General features: G+C 32.2%; 9 protein-coding genes across 9 annotated transcripts; 6 read left to right on the top strand and 3 right to left on the bottom strand.

Annotated features, from left to right (window-relative positions):
- EIN_168900 (hypothetical protein) lies at positions 1 to 969 on the bottom strand (the record flags this gene model as incomplete). The annotated part of the gene is made up of 1 exon (XM_004183783.1): positions 1 to 969. A coding segment is annotated over one exon (969 nt), but the record flags the coding sequence as incomplete, so codon positions are not given.
- Positions 970 to 1,428: 459 nt separating this feature from the next.
- EIN_168890 (hypothetical protein) lies at positions 1,429 to 2,271 on the top strand (the record flags this gene model as incomplete). The annotated part of the gene is made up of 2 exons (XM_004183782.1): positions 1,429 to 1,516; positions 1,568 to 2,271. The coding sequence occupies 2 exons, from the start codon at positions 1,429 to 1,431 to the stop codon at positions 2,269 to 2,271; spliced, it is 792 nt and encodes a 263-aa protein (XP_004183830.1).
- A 792-nt stretch (positions 2,272 to 3,063) lies between these two features.
- EIN_168880 (hypothetical protein) lies at positions 3,064 to 5,745 on the top strand (the record flags this gene model as incomplete). Its single annotated transcript, XM_004183781.1, has 3 exons — positions 3,064 to 3,880; positions 4,021 to 4,035; positions 4,100 to 5,745. 3 exons carry the CDS (start codon positions 3,064 to 3,066, stop codon positions 5,743 to 5,745), a joined length of 2,478 nt encoding a protein of 825 aa, XP_004183829.1.
- Positions 5,746 to 5,824: 79 nt separating this feature from the next.
- On the bottom strand, positions 5,825 to 6,784 carry EIN_168870 (protein phosphatase 2C, putative; the record flags this gene model as incomplete). Its single annotated transcript, XM_004183780.1, has 1 exon — positions 5,825 to 6,784. One exon carries the CDS (start codon positions 6,782 to 6,784, stop codon positions 5,825 to 5,827), a length of 960 nt encoding a protein of 319 aa, XP_004183828.1.
- Positions 6,785 to 9,784: 3,000 nt separating this feature from the next.
- EIN_168860 (transcription factor MYB59, putative) lies at positions 9,785 to 10,279 on the top strand (the record flags this gene model as incomplete). The annotated part of the gene is made up of 1 exon (XM_004183779.1): positions 9,785 to 10,279. The coding sequence occupies one exon, from the start codon at positions 9,785 to 9,787 to the stop codon at positions 10,277 to 10,279; it is 495 nt and encodes a 164-aa protein (XP_004183827.1).
- Positions 10,280 to 12,063: 1,784 nt separating this feature from the next.
- On the top strand, positions 12,064 to 13,257 carry EIN_168850 (peptidase t, putative; the record flags this gene model as incomplete). Its single annotated transcript, XM_004183778.1, has 1 exon — positions 12,064 to 13,257. The coding sequence occupies one exon, from the start codon at positions 12,064 to 12,066 to the stop codon at positions 13,255 to 13,257; it is 1,194 nt and encodes a 397-aa protein (XP_004183826.1).
- A 108-nt stretch (positions 13,258 to 13,365) lies between these two features.
- EIN_168840 (hypothetical protein) lies at positions 13,366 to 14,064 on the bottom strand (the record flags this gene model as incomplete). The annotated part of the gene is made up of 1 exon (XM_004183777.1): positions 13,366 to 14,064. One exon carries the CDS (start codon positions 14,062 to 14,064, stop codon positions 13,366 to 13,368), a length of 699 nt encoding a protein of 232 aa, XP_004183825.1.
- Positions 14,065 to 17,122: 3,058 nt separating this feature from the next.
- On the top strand, positions 17,123 to 18,391 carry EIN_168830 (pleckstrin, putative; the record flags this gene model as incomplete). The annotated part of the gene is made up of 2 exons (XM_004183776.1): positions 17,123 to 18,216; positions 18,271 to 18,391. 2 exons carry the CDS (start codon positions 17,123 to 17,125, stop codon positions 18,389 to 18,391), a joined length of 1,215 nt encoding a protein of 404 aa, XP_004183824.1.
- Positions 18,392 to 18,577: 186 nt separating this feature from the next.
- EIN_168820 (zinc finger protein, putative) lies at positions 18,578 to 19,404 on the top strand (the record flags this gene model as incomplete). Its single annotated transcript, XM_004183775.1, has 2 exons — positions 18,578 to 18,978; positions 19,052 to 19,404. Coding segments are annotated over 2 exons (754 nt in total), but the record flags the coding sequence as incomplete, so codon positions are not given.

The following is a 19,404-nucleotide window of genomic DNA, read 5'->3' as shown; positions in this document are numbered from 1 at the left end:
AATTAGAGTTAAAAATCGGCGACAATGACAGATTTGTTCTTTTGCTCTTTCTCGGACAAGCTCGAAGATGATAATAGAACCAAGTACTATGACCACAAAGACGATAATAACACCACAAATGACACCAAACCAAAGCCACAACTCCCAGTCCTCTTGCTCTCGTGGGGCGTCACCAAGTTTAGTTACATTCAACAAGAAATCTCGAGACTCGACTGATTGTACCAAAAAGCCGGCATACACTCTAAGAGGACTGTGCGGATGAGCCTGAACAACAACCCGGGTACCCATTCCTCCACCACATCGAAGGTCTGCAGTTAGATATGTATCAGAAAAGTTCAGACACTTTCCGCCGTTTTCGTATATCACGTGAATGGCTGTGAGCATGTCGGTGTGACCACACGTGTTGATTTCCAAAGTTAAATCTTCTTCAGCAGAAATGTAATACATGTCGCCGTATATCACTTGGTAGTCCTGGTCAGTGTCTTTGTTTGAACAAAAATCTTCGATGTGAGAAGAATTTGCTGGGACAGTGACGTATCTGAAAAATGGAAAATCAGTGATCGTCATGTTTTGCTTTCCATCTGGGTCACTCTCGTTGTAATACGCCAAGTTGACTGTGACGTGGCTTTCAAGTTGTTCTGTTGAATAAAACACCATTTTGTACTGTACAGACGTGTCAATGGTGACGGGTGCATTCAACACAAACGACTTGCACGTGTGTGTGTGGTCCTCCAAAAACATCGACAAAGTTGAGTTTTCAGAAGTGACAATGATTTGGCTGTTCTTGATTGAGTCGAACAAATAAGCAGCTGTAAATATATTGGTATGTGGGTTTGTAGTGCACTCTGTTATTTCGGTTTGGTCTAAACTCAGTATCGAAAAAGATGTTGGAATTGTAATTGGTTGTGGTTCCAAATAGCTCGACTGGGCTGTAAAGAAAAGTAGGGAAAGAATAAAGAAGACTTCCATCTAGTTTGGAGATGAAATTATTTTTCCGATTTTAGTTTAAATGCAAATATTTATAGTTAAATTATAATAAAATTATTATTCCTATTAATATTTAACTAAAAGTATTATTTTTGAAGTTTCAAAAAAATAATTAAACGCAATGAAAATAGAATTGCGGTGTTTTTATGAATAACAGAGGTTTTTTTCCAAGTCTTTTTTGTGAGTTTTTTGGGAAAAAGTGAGAAAAATAAGAAGTATGACAAGTCATTATTCGGGGACAAGTCATTGGTGTAAAAATGTTCAAAACAAATATAGAAAAAAATTACTATATACACACTAGTAAATAAAAATCAAAGTGTACAACTATAAAAATAGTTTTAATATTTAAAATTTGGCGAAACCAAAAAATGAGAAGTAACTTCGATCTTGGCGGAAAGAACGATCATAAAAGAAGGAAATTTTGGCATAAAAAATTTGCGAATGGAGGAAATAGTTAATGAAGTGCTTGAGATTCTGAAACGTTTTGATACAGAAAAGGAAGACATCTCTTTTTGCGTCGAACAGACAAGTTTGTTTTTTAATTAATCAGTATAAACCGAGTTCATATAATGACAAATAGTTCGGTGTTGTGAGATTGTTCTGACAAACAAAAAGACTGGTGAGAGTGTGAAATTACAATACCCATTGATGAAATGTGTCCTCGAACCGCTTGTGAAAGATTTGGTAATAAAATTCGACACGCTCAAGTCGATGTCGCAAAACTCCGAAGAAACGATGAATGTTAGGAACAACTTCTTTGGGACACGTTTTGATGTGGTAGAAATCTCCTCGTTTTGCAAAAACAACATTAAAACAACATTGTTTTTAGCAAAAGAAAATGTCATGTTCTCACTGTTCATTTTTAACGATAATCAACCGTGTGTTGACTTGAAACTAATTCGTTTTGTGGAGGAGAGTATCAAGTCGAGTTATGTTGACCCATACATTTTCCAAGATGGGTGCCTGATATCTCTTGGAGACTTCCCATGTATTGGTGGAATTGTTTTTGATATATCTGGGTCAAATTTCGATTCTCTCAAAGAAGTGTTTTCTCTTGCTATACAAAATTACATCGGCGTTTCTCTCAATGGGCCATTGATCGACAAAACCTGCAACTCGATACTCTCGGTTATTAACGTTTCAACAAATCAGCAATTTGTTGAGGAATGCAATATGTTGTTGGGAAGTCATCCAGAAAGTACTTTGCGTGGTCTTGTGTCAGTAGCAAGCTGCAGAGCTGAACTTAAAAAGAAGCAAATAAAGGGCAAGAAGTCATTAATATAGAATCATCAACAAATTTGATTGTTATAAAAAACAATTGTATTTCCTTTTGATTTCATAAAGGAAAATGGTATATAAATTAAAAACATACAAATTGAGTTAAAACTCATATAATTAAAACTCGTGGAAAAAAACTGAAACAACAATTTTGGGGTGTTTCGAAAAAGCTCACCAGATATTTACATTACAATGGTCTAAAAATGAAGGTACAACGTTTACAGAGTTTTTCATTCAAATGGTTGATGTTTAATGATTACTTTTTGCATGTGTATAAAACAAAACATGGAAATTATTCGTTTAATAAAACAAATAAAAAGCTCGTGGGTGTGAAATTGGATGGTTTGACAGATTATCTAAACGGTTTTTTATGATAATTTATACTTAAAATAATACCTTCCATAAAGTTTTTATCTAACCATGAAAAATAATTCTATGTTTTTTTTTAAACGAAATATTTGGCATTTTCAAAGGTCTTTACTATTATAATTTAAAATAGTATAATTTACAATATAAACCAATTCAATTATTTTTATTATAATTCTAAATTTGCAAAAAAGGGATTTTTGTTCACAAAAAACATTTTAATGGAATGTTTTATGGAGTAGAAATAAGTTAGCCAAACTATATTTTATACTAAATAGAACCATATTAATTCAATATTAATAAAAAACAATGTGACATTCTGTGTTTTTAAATAATTCAAATGAGACCAATAAATGCCAAAAAACCATTTGGATTTTATTTTGAGTTTGAGAAGTTGGTGTGTTAAATTGGTGATGTATCTCAATAATCAAAATGAAGTCTTTTGCAGAAATACGAGAGCTCTTCTCGTCATACGCAAGCAAATCCTTTGACTTTACATTCAAATGGATTGACAAGTTAAAATGGTTGATATTAATATTTTGGTTGGTGACGACGTTAGGGTTGGCGTATTGTGCGTTTGAGTTTTTGATGCACACGTCAATGGTGGTGACTGCACCAAAGGGTACTTTGGCGTATACCGCAAATGCACTTTACAAAGAGCAATTCCCAGACATTTCTGGACGTTCCGAGGATGCACTAGTAATTCGACAAATTGAGAAGAATGATGATATTAACAACTCGACATACCTCAAAGAGTTCAGTGAATATTTTGTAGCAAAGGTGTATGGGGACCCCCATTCAAATTTGGTCAAGAAAATAGCTGGAAGATACATTGACCAGAATTCCACAACAAAAATTGAAGAATTTGTGAATGGAGTCACTTCCCTTGCAATGGTATCCAACGACACGACCATCATTCAAATTGAGTTAAGTGGTGATGATCCAACTGCTGTCGCTCCTTTAGTGAAACGAATGCGAAAATACATTTCTGAGTATATAGACGATGTTGGAGCGTTTGGGTATACATTTGATATAACTGGGTATGATGCTCTAGGTATCGACTTACAAACTGTTGTTATTAAAGCGTTAGAGAAGATGGACTTTTGTGTGTTACCAATAGCATTATTGATATTGTTGTACGTCGTCCAATCTCCAGTTTTGTTAGTAGTACCCCTCTGTAACATATTAGCTATTATAGTGATCTCATTTGGACTGATGTACCCATTGTCCTTATATGTTGATATTATTGGTTTGTGCTTCTTTATTCTCATACTTATAATTAATTATAATAAGATATTATAATTTAATACTAATAGTATTTCGATTATTAAATATAGAACAACTAACGAATTGGTATTGCTCCTGCTATGATGATGAGTACAATTGCAGCTACTGCAGTGGACTGTTTGTTTTTTTTTGTGATATTGGAGTGTTATATTATGTCAAATTCAATTGAAATAATTTGAAGATTCGTTGTTCCTCCTCACGCGATTTACTGAAGAAATTAATAAACAACAAAACCACTATGAAGCTGTCAAAAACATGTTAAGAACATCGGGAAGAATTGTGGGGACAAGTGGGTGCGTCATGCTGATATGTTTCTCTGTTATTACACTCTTTCCATTTGATATTATTCGGTGGATTGGGTTTGGGTGCACATTATGTGTTGCAACCACATTGATCGTCGACTTGACTATGACTCCCGCACTCTTCCTCTGTTTCCCACGATTTTTCCGATTACAGTCATGTGTGCCGTGTTCTAAGAAGTGTGTCCGATACACACAACGCAGAGCAAGATTTGAAGGACTTGGCGATAAAGCGTGGCATTGGTTTGCAACATTCCAGTCGAAACCGATTGTGTCGATCTCCATGTTAATTGGTGGAGTAGTAGTGTTATTACCATTTTGTGTTTTTGTATATCAATTTCAGTGGACATTGGACAACAACCAAGTCGTCCCAATGAACACTGAATTTGATGAAGGCTTTGAGAACTTGCAACACGCTTTTCCCATAGGTGTGTTATATCCATTCAATTTACTAGTTTATGACGGCAAGAATAAGGTAGACATCACATCTGATTTATATTACAAATTTACAGAGGAGTTGGTGTCTGGATTTAGTGAAGAAATGCCGTATGGGTTTAATAACAATTCGATGGTGACATTTAACACGGCGGGTGGGAAAGTTCTCTCACCCAACGAGTTAAAGAAGTTATTACAATTGGAGGGATATCAAAATGTGATCAAAAACTGTGTGAGTGGTGATTTAAGTGTCGTCAAACTCTTATTAACACCTACAAATGATCCAACAAACAATTCGACTAAATTTGTAGCAGACATAAGAGAGCATTTAGACTATTATATAGAGAAGTATGGATATTCTATATTAATACAAGGTATAATAATAGATGGAGTGGACTGTGTGAATGCTTCCATGTATTATTTTATATTCATTTTGGTCATATTAGTCGTCGTTGTATTACTATTAGTATTAATCTTCTTCAAAAGTCTCTTAGTAGCTCTGCGAGTTGTTTTCACGACGTGTTTGACAATAGTTTTTGTGTATGGGTGTGCCTCCATGGTGTTTTGTAATGATTATTTTGATTTCATTGATTCCGTCGAACAAACACATGGGATATATTGGGTCGTGCCATTAATTAGTATTCCAATCATATGTGGTCTTTCTTTGGATTATGATATTTTTTTGTTCAGTCGAATCCGAGAGTATCGTGAGCGTGGGTATGTTACAGATATAGCCACAATATATGGAGTTGAAAGGACTGGTTATTTGATAACCTTTTGTGGGTTAATAATGGCTATTGCCTTCTCTGGTTTATTCTTATCTGGTCTTTTAGTCCTCAACTTATTTGCCTTTGTTCTAACCTTTTCCGTCTTAGCAGACACCTTCATAGTCCGGACTTTAATCGTCCCTTCCTTCGTCCACTTATTTAAAGAATTCAATTGGTGGCCCATCAAATACAAAACAGACGTTTTTACATATGAAGAAGCAGATGAGTTTCATGCTTACGACCACTTAGATGCCTTAGACGATGACAAACACGACATATCTAACGCTCCCAAAGAAGAATCCATTCAAGAGCCTTTACTCAATTAATTGTGCAGTCTCTTTCGTCTCAAAAACAACTTCACGCCTCTTCCAAACAAACACTGAATAAAAATAAAGCCGACTTGAATTAGAGTTCAATGACCACCACGCAGATATTGTCTTTGCTTCCGCCCTTATACGCAATATTTCTAATCGTTTGTGCTTTAGTGACAACACTACTCTCGGCCACCAAAACGTCCCGGATCTCCAAGTCAGTCAAGGCATCAGTGACACCATCACTCATCAAAACAATGCTCTTTATTTCATTCAACGGAATAGAATACAATGATGGCGTGCTCGACAATGGAGGGTGCAGCGCCTTATCTCCGATACTTCGCGTCACCATGATTTGTCCGTTGACTCGTTTTGTATTGAACAAATTGAGTATCACTCCCCCATTCTCAACAATCATTTTTTCTTCAGAAGGGTCGTTTGTTTTGTGGCTGTACGACATCTTTTCAATGGAGTTGTCACTTTTAATAACAAAGGCGGGGGAGTCTCCAACGTTCGCAAAAAAGGCTTCATCGCCTTTGATCGCAACAACAGTCGCGGTGCATCCGGCTCCCGTCGTCTTCGCAACTTCATTGTGTAACGTTTCAAACGTCTTTGTTAAGTCGAAACTTTGGTCTTGATAGATCTGTTTGATGTTATCGCGACAAAACGTCGCAGCTTCGTGTCCATTATGGCCGTCAAACACACCAAAGAGTGCATTTGATGGGTCTATGGATTTCGCACAAGTTCGATCTTCATTGTAGTTCCGTCTTCCTCGCGTCTGTGAAATCGCAACATTGTATTTCTCAGTTGTTTCGTAGACTGAAATGTGCGAAGCGTTTAAGTCTTCGTCGTCGCTGTCAAACTCGGTGACGTCGATGTCTTTGTCTTCAACTAAAACAGCAGGTTTGGTCTTTTCTATGAGAATAGTACTACTCTTCCTTGGAAGGTGTAAGCGTTGCTTCTCCTGTTGTTGGCGTATAAACTCTTCCTCGGACGAGTCTGTTGAGTCGTCGTATTCTTCAAAATTTTGGTTTGGGCTGTTCTCGTCTGACATGAAGGAAATGAACTCAGTTCAGTTGTTTTTCAAGATGACCAGAAATTTGTCTTTTTTTCTAGGAACTTTGAGAAGGAAGGATTTCTAGTTATTTTATTAGTATATTTATAGTTATTGTTCTAATTTGTGTTTCTTATGGTAAACAATAATTTAAAAAAGTTATTTACAATCTTTTAAAATGATTTTTTTTTTTTAAATAACAATTGGAAATGTTTTGTTTTATAATTTAAAACAAAATTAATAAAAAACTTAAAAAGTGTTTTATTAATTTTTTAAATTTTTTAACTTTTCAATTTTTTAGTTTTTACAAATTTATCTGAATATTATTAAATTAAACTAATTTATCAAAATATTAAATTTTGGAATCAATAAATTAATAAATTAAAAATAAATTATTAATTTTATTATTTGTGTTATCCCGAAAAAACACGAAAAATGACTGTATTTTTTCAGTCAATTTAATATTAGTAAAATAATTATCATAATGGAAGTTATTAATTTAGACATTAAAACTGAAAAAGTTCAACTAAATTACAGTTAAAAAAACAGACTAAATTATAAAACTGTTATAAATCACGTTTTCAATAAACAAATTGTCATTAAAAGTTTTACGATTTTAAAGCTTTGTATTGCGATAAAAATTAAAAGTGTCGGTGTATTATTAAAATAAATTGAAAATAAACAACTTAAAAATTGTCTATTTTTAATACTTTTTGTAATTTAATGTTTATTGATTAATATTATTAATAGTCGTTGTTTGTTGTTAAAGTATGTTTTAAAACCGGATAATATGTTTTTTAGTTTTCATGCTTTTATCTATTTATTGATCCACAAAGTTTGTGGATAAATAAATAACATGGAGTTGTTGTTGAAATAAACAAATAACAACTTGGCGTTAAATTGTTATTGGTGGGGGTTAACGAAATCAAACAATCTAAAATTGTTCATTTGTATAAATTTTAAAAAGCTTTTGGTGTTACAATATTTTTATAATTAATAATTTTATTTCATTTAATAATCTCAAGTTTCATTTGTTGTCAAATATTAATAATTGTATAACATTATAAACCAAAATCGAAACTGTAAATTAAAAAATATAATAATAATACCTATAAAGTATAGATAATTTAATCAATCAACTATGAATAAAAACATAGTAAAATAATAACCAGTATTAACTTTTTTTTATTCAACAAAATAAAAATGTTCAATTTATTATACACAAATGTTTTTAAACTGTTTATTTATTCAAAATATTGTTTCATTTATTTTTAATAAAAGATTTTAACATTATAAAAAGAATCATTTGGTTAATTTATTATATTACATACTATTCAAAAAACTTTTATTCAATAAAACACTCCGTTTTTTTTCAAAAACTTAAATCGTAACTCATATTTTCCATGTAACCAATGAAGTAATAATACAATATATGGAAATAAATCTTAAATTGATGCCAAAAAGTATACATGAATTAATAATGACTATTATATCAGGTAGATTATTAACAGTTAAATTTATATTTACATAATAAAATGTCAACCAAAATTAAACATGTTTTTCTTTATAAAACAAAAATAGTTAAAAATCGCCTAACAGTGCTTCAATATACTATTATGAAAATGTGTTCGTCTAATCAACAGTTATTCTATATTTTCAGTTGTGGTGAACTGTATATTAGTTTTTATTTACTAAAACAATTTAGAAAACACGTACATGCTTCCTGTTTTCTATTTCCATTTTAAACTACTCTTGTCATCATTCAATTTTATTATTCATTGGAAACCAATGTTGGTTTCTATATGAAAACTATAATAAAATTAACAATGTAAAGTATTAGAATCACATTTATTTTTGTTTAAAATGTTATTTGTTCTTTGTAGTTGTCCTTCACGTATTCAAAATGAATTAAATTGTTTTAGTTTAGTTAATTACTGTTCTTTTATTAGTAAAAATTTATTTGAATAAATTGATAAATTAACTATTTGAAATGGTTTTTTCTTTGCAATTAATACAGAAGGATCATTTCCAACAATACTTTTGAACAAACAAAAAAAGAAGTTGGAGTTAAAAAATCGAGTTTGGTAACCTTGTTTAGTTTTTTTTATTTATTAAAGGAGTTATTGAACCTGTTGAATTATGAATGTCATCACCAAAAATATTTTTTTTCTGGGAGTTGGAATTCACAGAACGTCTATAAACCAAAATAAAAGAACATATGGCGAAGAGTCTTGTTTTAGAAAACTGTTGACGGAAGTAACTTGGTATTATCTTTTTACACTACCTGTGATTCTCCCAATTGTAGTCGATATCCAGTGATACCATTATATCTTGCAAAGAACTTCGTCTTGCAACAAAGAAAAAAGTATCCATTAAATAATGCTCAGGGTTTTGGAACGAAAAAATAAAACAAAAACACTTTTTCAAAGTCCAGATTCTTTTTAACTTTTTAATGAACACCATCCAATTGATTGTGCCAATTTATATAGGAAAAGTTATTCTGATGATGTGAACCCGTTTTTGTACGATTGTTTAAAATAATTTATAACATCGTTATAATTCTAAATCATTAAAGACAATTTTCACTTTTGGTCACCTTTTATACAAATTAACCACCACATATAACAGTCTATTGTTTCTGCCTTCATTCAATAACCGAAAACTAATTCGGCATTTTCATTTAAAAAGAAAAACCCAAAACAAACTATTGCACTTTGAGCTATAACTTTGCTATAATTAAACAATAAAAGAACCATGCCAAACTGAGGGATAAGAATAAGAAATGAATTATAAAAATGAAGCAGAAAACCGTTTCGGTAATGCGGTGTTGGAACATTTCTATAACAAGAACAAAGCCAGAAAGAAGATAGATATTCTCTAATTGGCGGAATTCACGGATAGATGAAAACTCAAATTTGATTGGTTGTACAGTTTTGAAAAAGAGGCCAATAGAATAAACAAAGATATAATAAAAAGGGTGTGAACTTTCTAAAAACAACAATGTCTTGCGAGCACAACTACACCATCACAGAGTCAAAGACAAACTCTTTTGAGAATGAAAGTAGAAAGAAAAGAAAGTCGCCAACGTCGTGGTCTGAAAGTGAAGACTTTTTATTGAAACAGGCAGTCGAAACGTTTGGCGATGGACACTGGGTGGAGGTGTCTCAACACGTTGGAACAAGGTCAAGAAAACAGTGCAGAGAACGGTATATCAACTTCGTCAATCCGGACATCAACACGGCACCTTGGAAACAATCTGAAGATAAAATCATTATTGATATGTACATGAGAAATGGAAACAAATGGACTTTGATGAACAAATTACTGCCAGGGAGAACAGCTAGAGCTATCAGAAACAGACAGAGAGTCCTCTTCTTTCTGAAACAAAATTACAAGGAAATCAAGGACACTCCAGAAAAGCACCTGAGTGGGTGCTTTGTTTGTGCTGATAAAAACTCATTCGTTGTTATGGAGAACGAAAATAGATGGTTTTAATTGTTGTAAATTGTGTTTTTTGTCTTTTGTTTGTTGAGACTTTGAAGAAAATGTTTAATTGTTAAATGTAATTTTATGATTTGTTTATAATATTTTATGGTTTCGATGTTGTTGTTTTTAATTTGAAAATATAAAAAGTATAATAAGTGTAATATTTTATAAATTTTCTATTTTTTTAAATTAGATTTGCTTTTTTAGCTCAATGATTTTTTGGAAAAAAGACCATTGTTTAATAACTAATTGATAATTATTAAAACTAATGAGTGTCAATATGATGGTGCCTACACACAGAAATAATGAATACCTGCGCATTTTTCAAATCGTAACATTTAGAACATCGTGTAACATTTTTTGTGACGTGGCTAACTAAAAAAACAAACAATTATTTTTGGTTAACTATTTTGCTGTGTGGGATAATTGTTGTTATTTACAACATGAAAATGATCAAACAATGAATACTAGTTAAATTATGTATTTGAACTGAATGGCGATAATGAGATGGTTCAGAGAGACGATTAATCAAATTAATATGAGCTAACTTGAACTTTATGTTTTACTTATTAGAATTCTTTATTCATTTATAAAGACAATATTGAAAATAAAAAGAAAATTAATAATATGAAGTTTTAAGGAATTAATATTACTCGATTTATTTGCTTTGTCTGAAACTGGCTTTTAAGCAAAAAGTCCAAATAATATTAAATTGAATATATTCAACTCCATTTTGATGAGTTCAAAACAAAACAATTGACTGTTATATATGTGTTTTATTTAACTTATAAAAAATACTTAAATTAATAAAATGGAATACATTTTGAAAACATAAAAATGAATAAATGAAATAATAGATAAGTATGTGCAATTATATCTTTAAAATGTGACATTCATTCAATTTAAATTATATAAAGAGATTTTGAAATAATGTCTTAAAGAAATATAAATAATATGATTTGTATAAAAATTTATATTTTATTTTTAAAAAGACTTGATTATAAAAGAATAACAAAAAAATGTTGGTGATTGTTATTTTACAATGCCAACAATATAAATTTTAAAAATAATTTGCTTATTTATATTGGGCAATTTTATTTACGTTTGTGATAATACTTGTGTGGTAACAACACTGTTGTCTATATGAGAGTTAGATTAATGTTGGCAACAGTTTTCCGTAAAAGAAATCAACTTTTTTGAATAAACATCATTCGGATTTATTGTTGTTTTGAATAAACAATTTTTTGACCTATAATATTTGACAAAAATAATTAAAAAGAGTTAAAATAAATTCAATTCTATTTTTATTGTGTTATTATGTTAATTTAAATTATAATCAATGAAATTTGTAAGTATAATATTTTGAGTACAATTTGTTTACAAAGATTTCCAAACACTCAAATAAAATTGACATTTTATCGCAAAATAAAACAAAATAATTAAATGCGACAAAAAGGATATATTTAAATATTCTGACTTTCGCTGTTTTTTTATCATAAAATTAATTAATAAATGTTTTTTAAATTTTTATTTGTTTTTATTTTCATAAATTATATTGAAGCTATATAATTATTTTAATAATTCGTTGATTAACGAAATTCGTTTTCCTTATCAAAATTATAGAAAATTCATATTTTTATTATAATATATATAATATGAACCAAACATCAATTCATTTAAAATAAATTTATTTTATTAACTTTGACAAATTCAAAAATTCAATCTACAAAATTATAATTTATCAACACTTTGATATTTATTTAGAACTCCAAATACAAAACTAATATTACAAAATGAATTTACAGTTTACAGATTCTTCATTTCGGTCATTTATTGAGAATGATGTAGTGACTCGTTTTAAGGAGTATGTTACATGGGATACCCAGAGTAGTTCAAAATCAACACAAACACCTTCAACACCCGGACAAATTTTATTTTTAAAACACCTTCAATCCGAATTGGATTGTTTAAAAATACGAAATTTTTTAGATGAAAAGACGGGTCATTTGTACGCTTATTTATCTTCCAACCCTTCACAGTTTTCTTTTTATGGTCATGTTGATACGTCCGAAGAAGTTTCAGGTCACAACGTTGTCCCTCTTGAATATGTTGTAACAGGACATGACATCCACCTTCCATTTGACAATACCGTAATACCATCCTCTCAACTCCAGAAATACAAAGACCAAAAAATAATCACATCAAGCGGAAACACTTTATTGGGTGCTGATGACAAATGCGCAGTTGCCGAGCTAATGACGTTTTGCACAATAGTAAAAGACGAAGACTTGCCAATTACCGTTGTTTTCACTCCTGATGAGGAGATCATGAAAAGCATATCAAACATTTCAGTGGAAAGAGTTGAAGCAAAGCGCGGAATATCATTGGACGGAAATGAGCTTGGAAGTTATTCATCAGAAAATTTTAACGCAATAAGCGCCAGAATTACAATCGAGTGCCGGAATGCGTCGTGCGCCTTATTTGATTTTTTTGGAGCAATGCCACACAAACACCCGTCCAACACAAAAGATAGAAGCGGTTTTGTCTTGTGCACTGGGTTTTCAGGGAAAGGAAATGAAGCGAGTGCAAAGTTTATCATCCGATCATTTGAAGAAGACGAACTGAATAACTTTGTGGTACAAATGGAAAACCTTTGCGACACAATCAAAACGAAATATACAGGGAAAATTGTGTTTGAAAAGGTGAGAACTTATTCTAATGTCCGTAACTTCTTGAAAAACGACGAAATTGAGAAGATGTTGTGTGGGGCTATGGAAGAAGTTGGTGTTAAACCAATTAAAATTCCATTCAGAGGAGGGTTTGATGCTTGTGTGTTGGCTGAAAAGGGTATTGATGCGATCAACATGTTTTCTGGTGGAATCAATTTCCATTCAAAAAGAGAGTTCGCTGTAGTTGAGTCGATGGTAAAAGCTGTGGAGATTGTAGTTAATATAGCCAGAAAATTTAGCACCAAGCAAGTGAATTGAAATTATTATTATTTAATTATTTAAATTGGTTGATATAGTTACAAAATAAACACATTTTATACTTAATAACAAAAACAACTATAAATATAGAAAATGCCAAGAAATTGATTAGAACAAGAAGTACCCCATTGCAACAGAAGAGAGTGGAATGAAGACATTGTCGTAATTGGGATACGAATAGAACTCGACAAGAGCACCAACGAAGCCAAAGATCAGACAGTAGAGTGTGTAGTACTCTCCAAAGATCATCTTGCACATCACCATTGAACCAACAGCACCACATACCATCACTGCAATTGCACCTTCAATTGTCTTTTTCTTTCCCCATGGATTCATCACTTCAGTTCGCCCTATCATTTTCCCAATGATCTCAGCCATCCCATCACCCCACAAGAGAAGACCACATCCAATGACTGAAGGCGGATAGTTTCTCCAAAAGACAAGCGAGAGCAGTGAAACAGTCACACAATAATTCAGTGGGCCATACAACATCTCTTTGTAATCCCCATTGCGACAAACAGTCGCTACAAGAAAGTCACAGATCTTACCTTGGAATAAACCAAGTCCAAACACAAGAAAGACTACAACATAGATCAAACAACACATCGTCCCCCAGACACGTGCACTCATTTCATCAGGATACAACCCCCAAAGTGCAAGCTGACACGTCCCAAGTGAAATGTGGACTATTTTTCGCGATGTGTAACTTGTGATGATGTTCAATTTGCTGAGAACAGTCCCTATCAACAGACACACATTGACTCCAACAAAGGACGTCAAAAACAGTGAGAAACTGGTGCTCAACATCGAATGACTCCTTTCAGAGTTCACCCCTCTTATTGGCCGTGTGACGTAGACACCCTGACTCCATCTTAATCAAATATGAATTATTCCTGTGCATTTGTAACTATTTTATTATTTCATAATTAACATTTTTATTAAGAATCAAAGACCCACAACGACGGTCTATTATAGCAATTCCATTCACCAATTTGGTCAGAAATTGGAAAGATCACTTATTCAAGTTCTGTTGTTTTGGTCGTCGACATTTTCACCACTTTTTCACAACTTTATTAATATTACTATAAATATACGATGATATTCGGGACTTTTTGATGGTTTGAGAAAATGGTTTTCAAAATGCAACGGAAGAGGTATCTTTTTCTTCACATTTAAATTTTCATCACACTATTTCTAAGATTAAATCTATTTGTTGTGTGTTGTTCATTTTTCCAAGTCCGTCATTATTATTACAATTCATTTTTTGCAATTTGTTCTCATTAATTCAATATTTTTTTAAAACCTCACAACAATTATATTACAATTCAACCATTACAAATACTGGAATAAACCAGACACTCCACATAACTACATTTATTTTTTTATTATCGTTTTACCTTTACCATCCAATAACACAATGTAGTATATATACGGTTATCTGTTGGATAACATAATATATTTTACTGTTTTGTTATCTGTAAAACCGTGACACAGTTAGACATTAAAAGTCAACCAATACAATAAGACTCGGCTATATGACAAAAAAGAAAATACAAATGTGTTTTTTATTATTCTGTGTTATTTGTTATACAACAATGAAACATTGTTTTTTAAAACAACAATAACATAAAATTTAAACACCACCAGAAAATAGTCAAACTCGTAGTTTAATCGTATTTTTCTGTATAATTTCAAGTTTTTATTTTTTCATAATACAGTCGGTCAAATAAGCCTATAAAAATGAAAGAATGGTATAAAAACAAGGGTTTTGATACTTAATTTGGAGTATTTGAGGCTATTTTTGTATTTTAAACAAGAAAAACATAAAAATCCATATTCTACTTTTTAATATTTGGAATGTTTTGCTAATTTTCCCGCTTTTTATCCCAAAAAATTAATAGATAATATATTATATAATTTATAATATAATTACAGGTTTTGTTTTTTTACCCTGAAAAAAATAATAAACAGTATTATTGTGAATGCTCAGGCACACGAGGAGTAAGGAAATGCATTGTGTCAAGAATACAGGAGTGATAAAGGTAGAGAAGTAATTTCTATTGAAACAGACTTGAGTACAGATCTTGGTGGAAGTAGCAAATACTTAGAAGAGGAAAAAAATATCTAAGGACTGAAGAGGAGAAAGGTCCCTAGACAACATTAATTGGAATAGGGTGAATCGATCCTAAAAGACGGATGTAGATTTAGTAGAAGAAACTGAGCTTAAAAAGCGTTTACGCATGAAAGGGAAAAAGACTAAAAGTTCTTTATCAATAGTCAAAAAGTCACAAAATAGGACCGAGAAAGTGGTAACAAAAAATGAACTCAGGTATCGGGTATGACGGTAGCGACAAGAGATCTCTTTTCTTGTTAACAATGAGGAATGTGCTTTATAATGAATCAATTAGGCGTATAATTGATTCATTATATTTGTTATACCCATGGAAGAAACAGGGCGGTAGTTTTGTTATTGTAATGTGAAACTCAAAGACGGTCAAAATCAAATATATTCGCAAAAGAAAGTACTTAAATTATCGAAAGGAAAGAGCATTGTATTGATTCAATTTTTATTGTCTTCGTTTTAAGTTCTTTCGGGAATTTAATAAGTAAATTTTATATTTCATCTTGTTTATTATAATTTATATAATTCAAAAATTGTGTACAGTAAGACCTCGATTATTTCCAAACCTTGACATTTTCCAAACCTCGACAAATTCAAAGATCTGATTGGTTGTTTGAAGTTTTTTGGAAAAATGCGAGGTAATCTTAAGTTAGTTAATTTAATTATTAGCTGATATAACAATTTACTAAAAAATTCAAAATCTTCAATTTGGAAAGTGTCAAGGTTTTTAAAATAAAAAAATGGAAATAATCGAGGTCTTACTGTATTTTAAGTGGTTTTTCACTATTGTTTTGTTTTTACAAAAACCAGGGTTTAAATATATTGACCAATTAATGCTTTTTTTAAAAAAATGACCAATTAAAACGACACCCTCGTTTTTATACTGTTCTTTCATTTTTATAGGCTTATTTCACCCACTGTAACTAAAATTCATAATACAAGGTATTGTATAAGGTAGAGTGACTTTACACTATTTTTTTATTAAAAAAAAATTAAAAATAATTAAATTTTTTTTATTATTTATCTATTTCTGAAAATAGCCTTTATCTTTTAAAATTATATTTTAATAAGAAATAAGAGTAATCAGCAAATATGGGAACATTTAAGCTTATTTTCAATTCAAAGTATGCCGAACGATTTTTAATTTGCCCAAGTTTAAAACCATTAAGTCATATGACTGTTTAAATAGAGTTTAGAAAGCCACACTCAAACTATAACTGGGGTTAGTCTAACTACAAAAAAACTATTACGGCAAATTCGTTATATTGGTTAATATAAGTTGTAAAATTATATATTTCATAATTTAAATTTAATATAAAAAAGACTAAATAAAATGAGTCATTAAAAATCATTTTTATACATCATTTTGAGTTCTTTAAACTCCAAAAGTACTAGTCGAATGTTTAAAAAAAATATTTATAGTAAATAATAGTATGATTAATTATAAAAATGGTTTAAACCATTATAGATTAATAGCTTCTACTTATCAGTTCTTTTTCATATCAATTCCAACTTCATAATATCCAAATTCTTCGAATTACTATTTAATATAGGAAACTATATCAGAACTATAATTATAATATGACCAAAAATATCCAAATAGAGTAGCCCGTGATATTCCTAATGCGATTCTTGAATTAAACGAGAATCAAAGCTAAAGAATCAAAGTATAAATTATTAAAACTTCTTATTCAAAACCGACGAACTGAATAAAATGCAAGAACTGCAATTCCATTAATTCGAATGAGTGACCATCCGAACTTTGCGAAGCTAAAAAAGACTCAAGTGGGACAGCTGAAGCCATGTGTTAAGGAAGGGTACCTTGTGAAGAAGGGTGCTGATTTTCACACGTGGAAAAAGCGATGGTTTGTTATGAAGGAGCAGTACATATGGTATTTCCCGAAAAACACTGGTAGTGCTCAACCGAAGGGTATAATCGAATTGGACGGAAACTCTTCTGCAACATTAGTCCTTGATCAAAAAAAGCCCACTATAGTCATTAAATCCGTTCACCGTACTCAGGAAATTAACTCTGATACTGTCGAAGACGCAAAGTCGTGGGTCGATGCTATTAATGCACATGTCAAGACACTTGGGTCTAACACTCAACAACAATCAGTCACCCCAGCTCAAGTACCCCCTTCTCCACCTTCAAATGCACAACAGACAACACAACAATCACAAACAACGCCAATTACCACTACACAGGGTAATGCACCTTCTTCTAATGACCCATTGGCTACACCCCTCCCTTGGCAACAAGTCCAACAACGTATCCAAGCCGAAGAAGGGAAATGGGATCCTGCAAAGATCAAGGAGTTCATGGTGACCCTTGGGAAAGTGACTTGTGATCAGTATTTATACTCCATCATGCAAGCCGTCTTATCGACTTGGCAAGACGATGTCATCGCAGCATTTTGGTGGGACGACTTTTGCGATGGCGACTTAGAAGATTTGGAAACCGTCGTTGCTGGGATGCAAGGAGACTCGACGGTGGCTGTTGGTACTGATGGGAAGAACCTTGGACCGAATGAGACTGTATTTGTGCTTGGTCGTGATGAGAATGGAGCGAAACGATTAGCGAGTATCTACCAATGGGTAGTGAAACGGGAAGAATTCAATTGGAGTGAAGTGACCCGTTGTGTGTTGAGTGCGGTGGGCAATTGGGGACTGAAAACATATGAACCCTTTTTAGAGGTCTTTGTCAATCAAATCATCAAAAACTGGAGTGCCTCAGAAATTGCGGCTTTTGTGAGTTACATTGCGTCGTACGCCCGCAAAAATGAAGACCAAGCCTGGGAGACTTGGCCCCCTCATGTCATTACTTTCTTCAAAAAGTTTGCTTATTTACTAGAGAAGTTATTTATAGTATGTATATAATTAATTAATAGAATGTCGTCTGAATGGGACGCAGAGAAAAAGAAATCATTCCTTAACATCGTCACAGTCATGTGGGACTGGCCGAAGGAGAGCATCCAACGCTTGAACTCAGTACTGCACGATGGAGAGTAACTAATCGTGTTTTTCAGTGCATTTGGTTCAAGACAAATTTTATAACTCTAGCTTTATTTTACTATATTAAAATTGGTATATGGAATAGTTTTATTACTATAAAAATATAATAAATAACGATAGTTATTACAATAGAAATAAATAGAATACTCTATAGTTCAAGAGAAGAACTTGAAAGTCTTGGAGATGACATACAGCCGGGGAGGGATAGAAGGCAAATTGGATATGAAGTCGCGGTTCTTCGAGATACAGACGGACAGGATATCGTATTTGCAAGGAGATGTAGTATTGGTGACCGTCTCTCCGAAGCTGACGAATTTACCACCGTTTGAGAGTCTCACGCTCCTCATCTCGTGTTTTGGCCAAATTTCAAAATCGAATTTTGACGCGAAATTTCCCCCCAACGCAAAGCAACAAACAAAAAACTATTTTGAACTGAAAAACGACTTCCCACATCGTGTCTATCCCCTTTCATACAGTTTCACGTTACCATGTACAGCACCATTTACAGGAAAAGAGTGTTCCTTTGTCATGGGAAGTGGTCTCATATTCCAATCCCTCAAACTCTTTGCGACTCATACTTATAGGTTTGTTACTATTTAGTGTTAGTTCTTTTACTATTACAAATACAATTTGTCTTTCCGGTGAGGTAATGAATAGGATCGACCTGTTTGTAAGACAAGGAGGCGTCATGTACCTTGGCGACCAAAAGGATATTGTCGTCAGACAAACATTTAACGAGGTTATAACGACGCCGCTTGTCTCATTTGATCTCGACAATTATCAAATGAAAATCACCACCGACAAGGCGTCATATTACCCCCAAGAGTTCGGAGTCGTCTTGTTTGAAGTGAACAGTAAAACACAAAGAGCGACTTCAAAGGCGAAGATCACGTTATTCCAAATCATGGAAATGTACTTTGAGGACGGTACGACAGTTATTAAGAAACCATTGATGACATCAGAGGTACTTCCATTCCAACCATATTACTACGGAAAAGACCATTTGTGTT

This window comes from Entamoeba invadens, assembly GCF_000330505.1.
Source record: "Entamoeba invadens IP1 unplaced genomic scaffold scaff_1105074725591, whole genome shotgun sequence".
NCBI classification, from domain to species: Eukaryota; Evosea; order Mastigamoebida; family Endamoebidae; genus Entamoeba; species Entamoeba invadens.
Note: the sequence above shows the minus strand (reverse complement) of the source record. Positions and strands in the feature narration are given on the sequence as shown.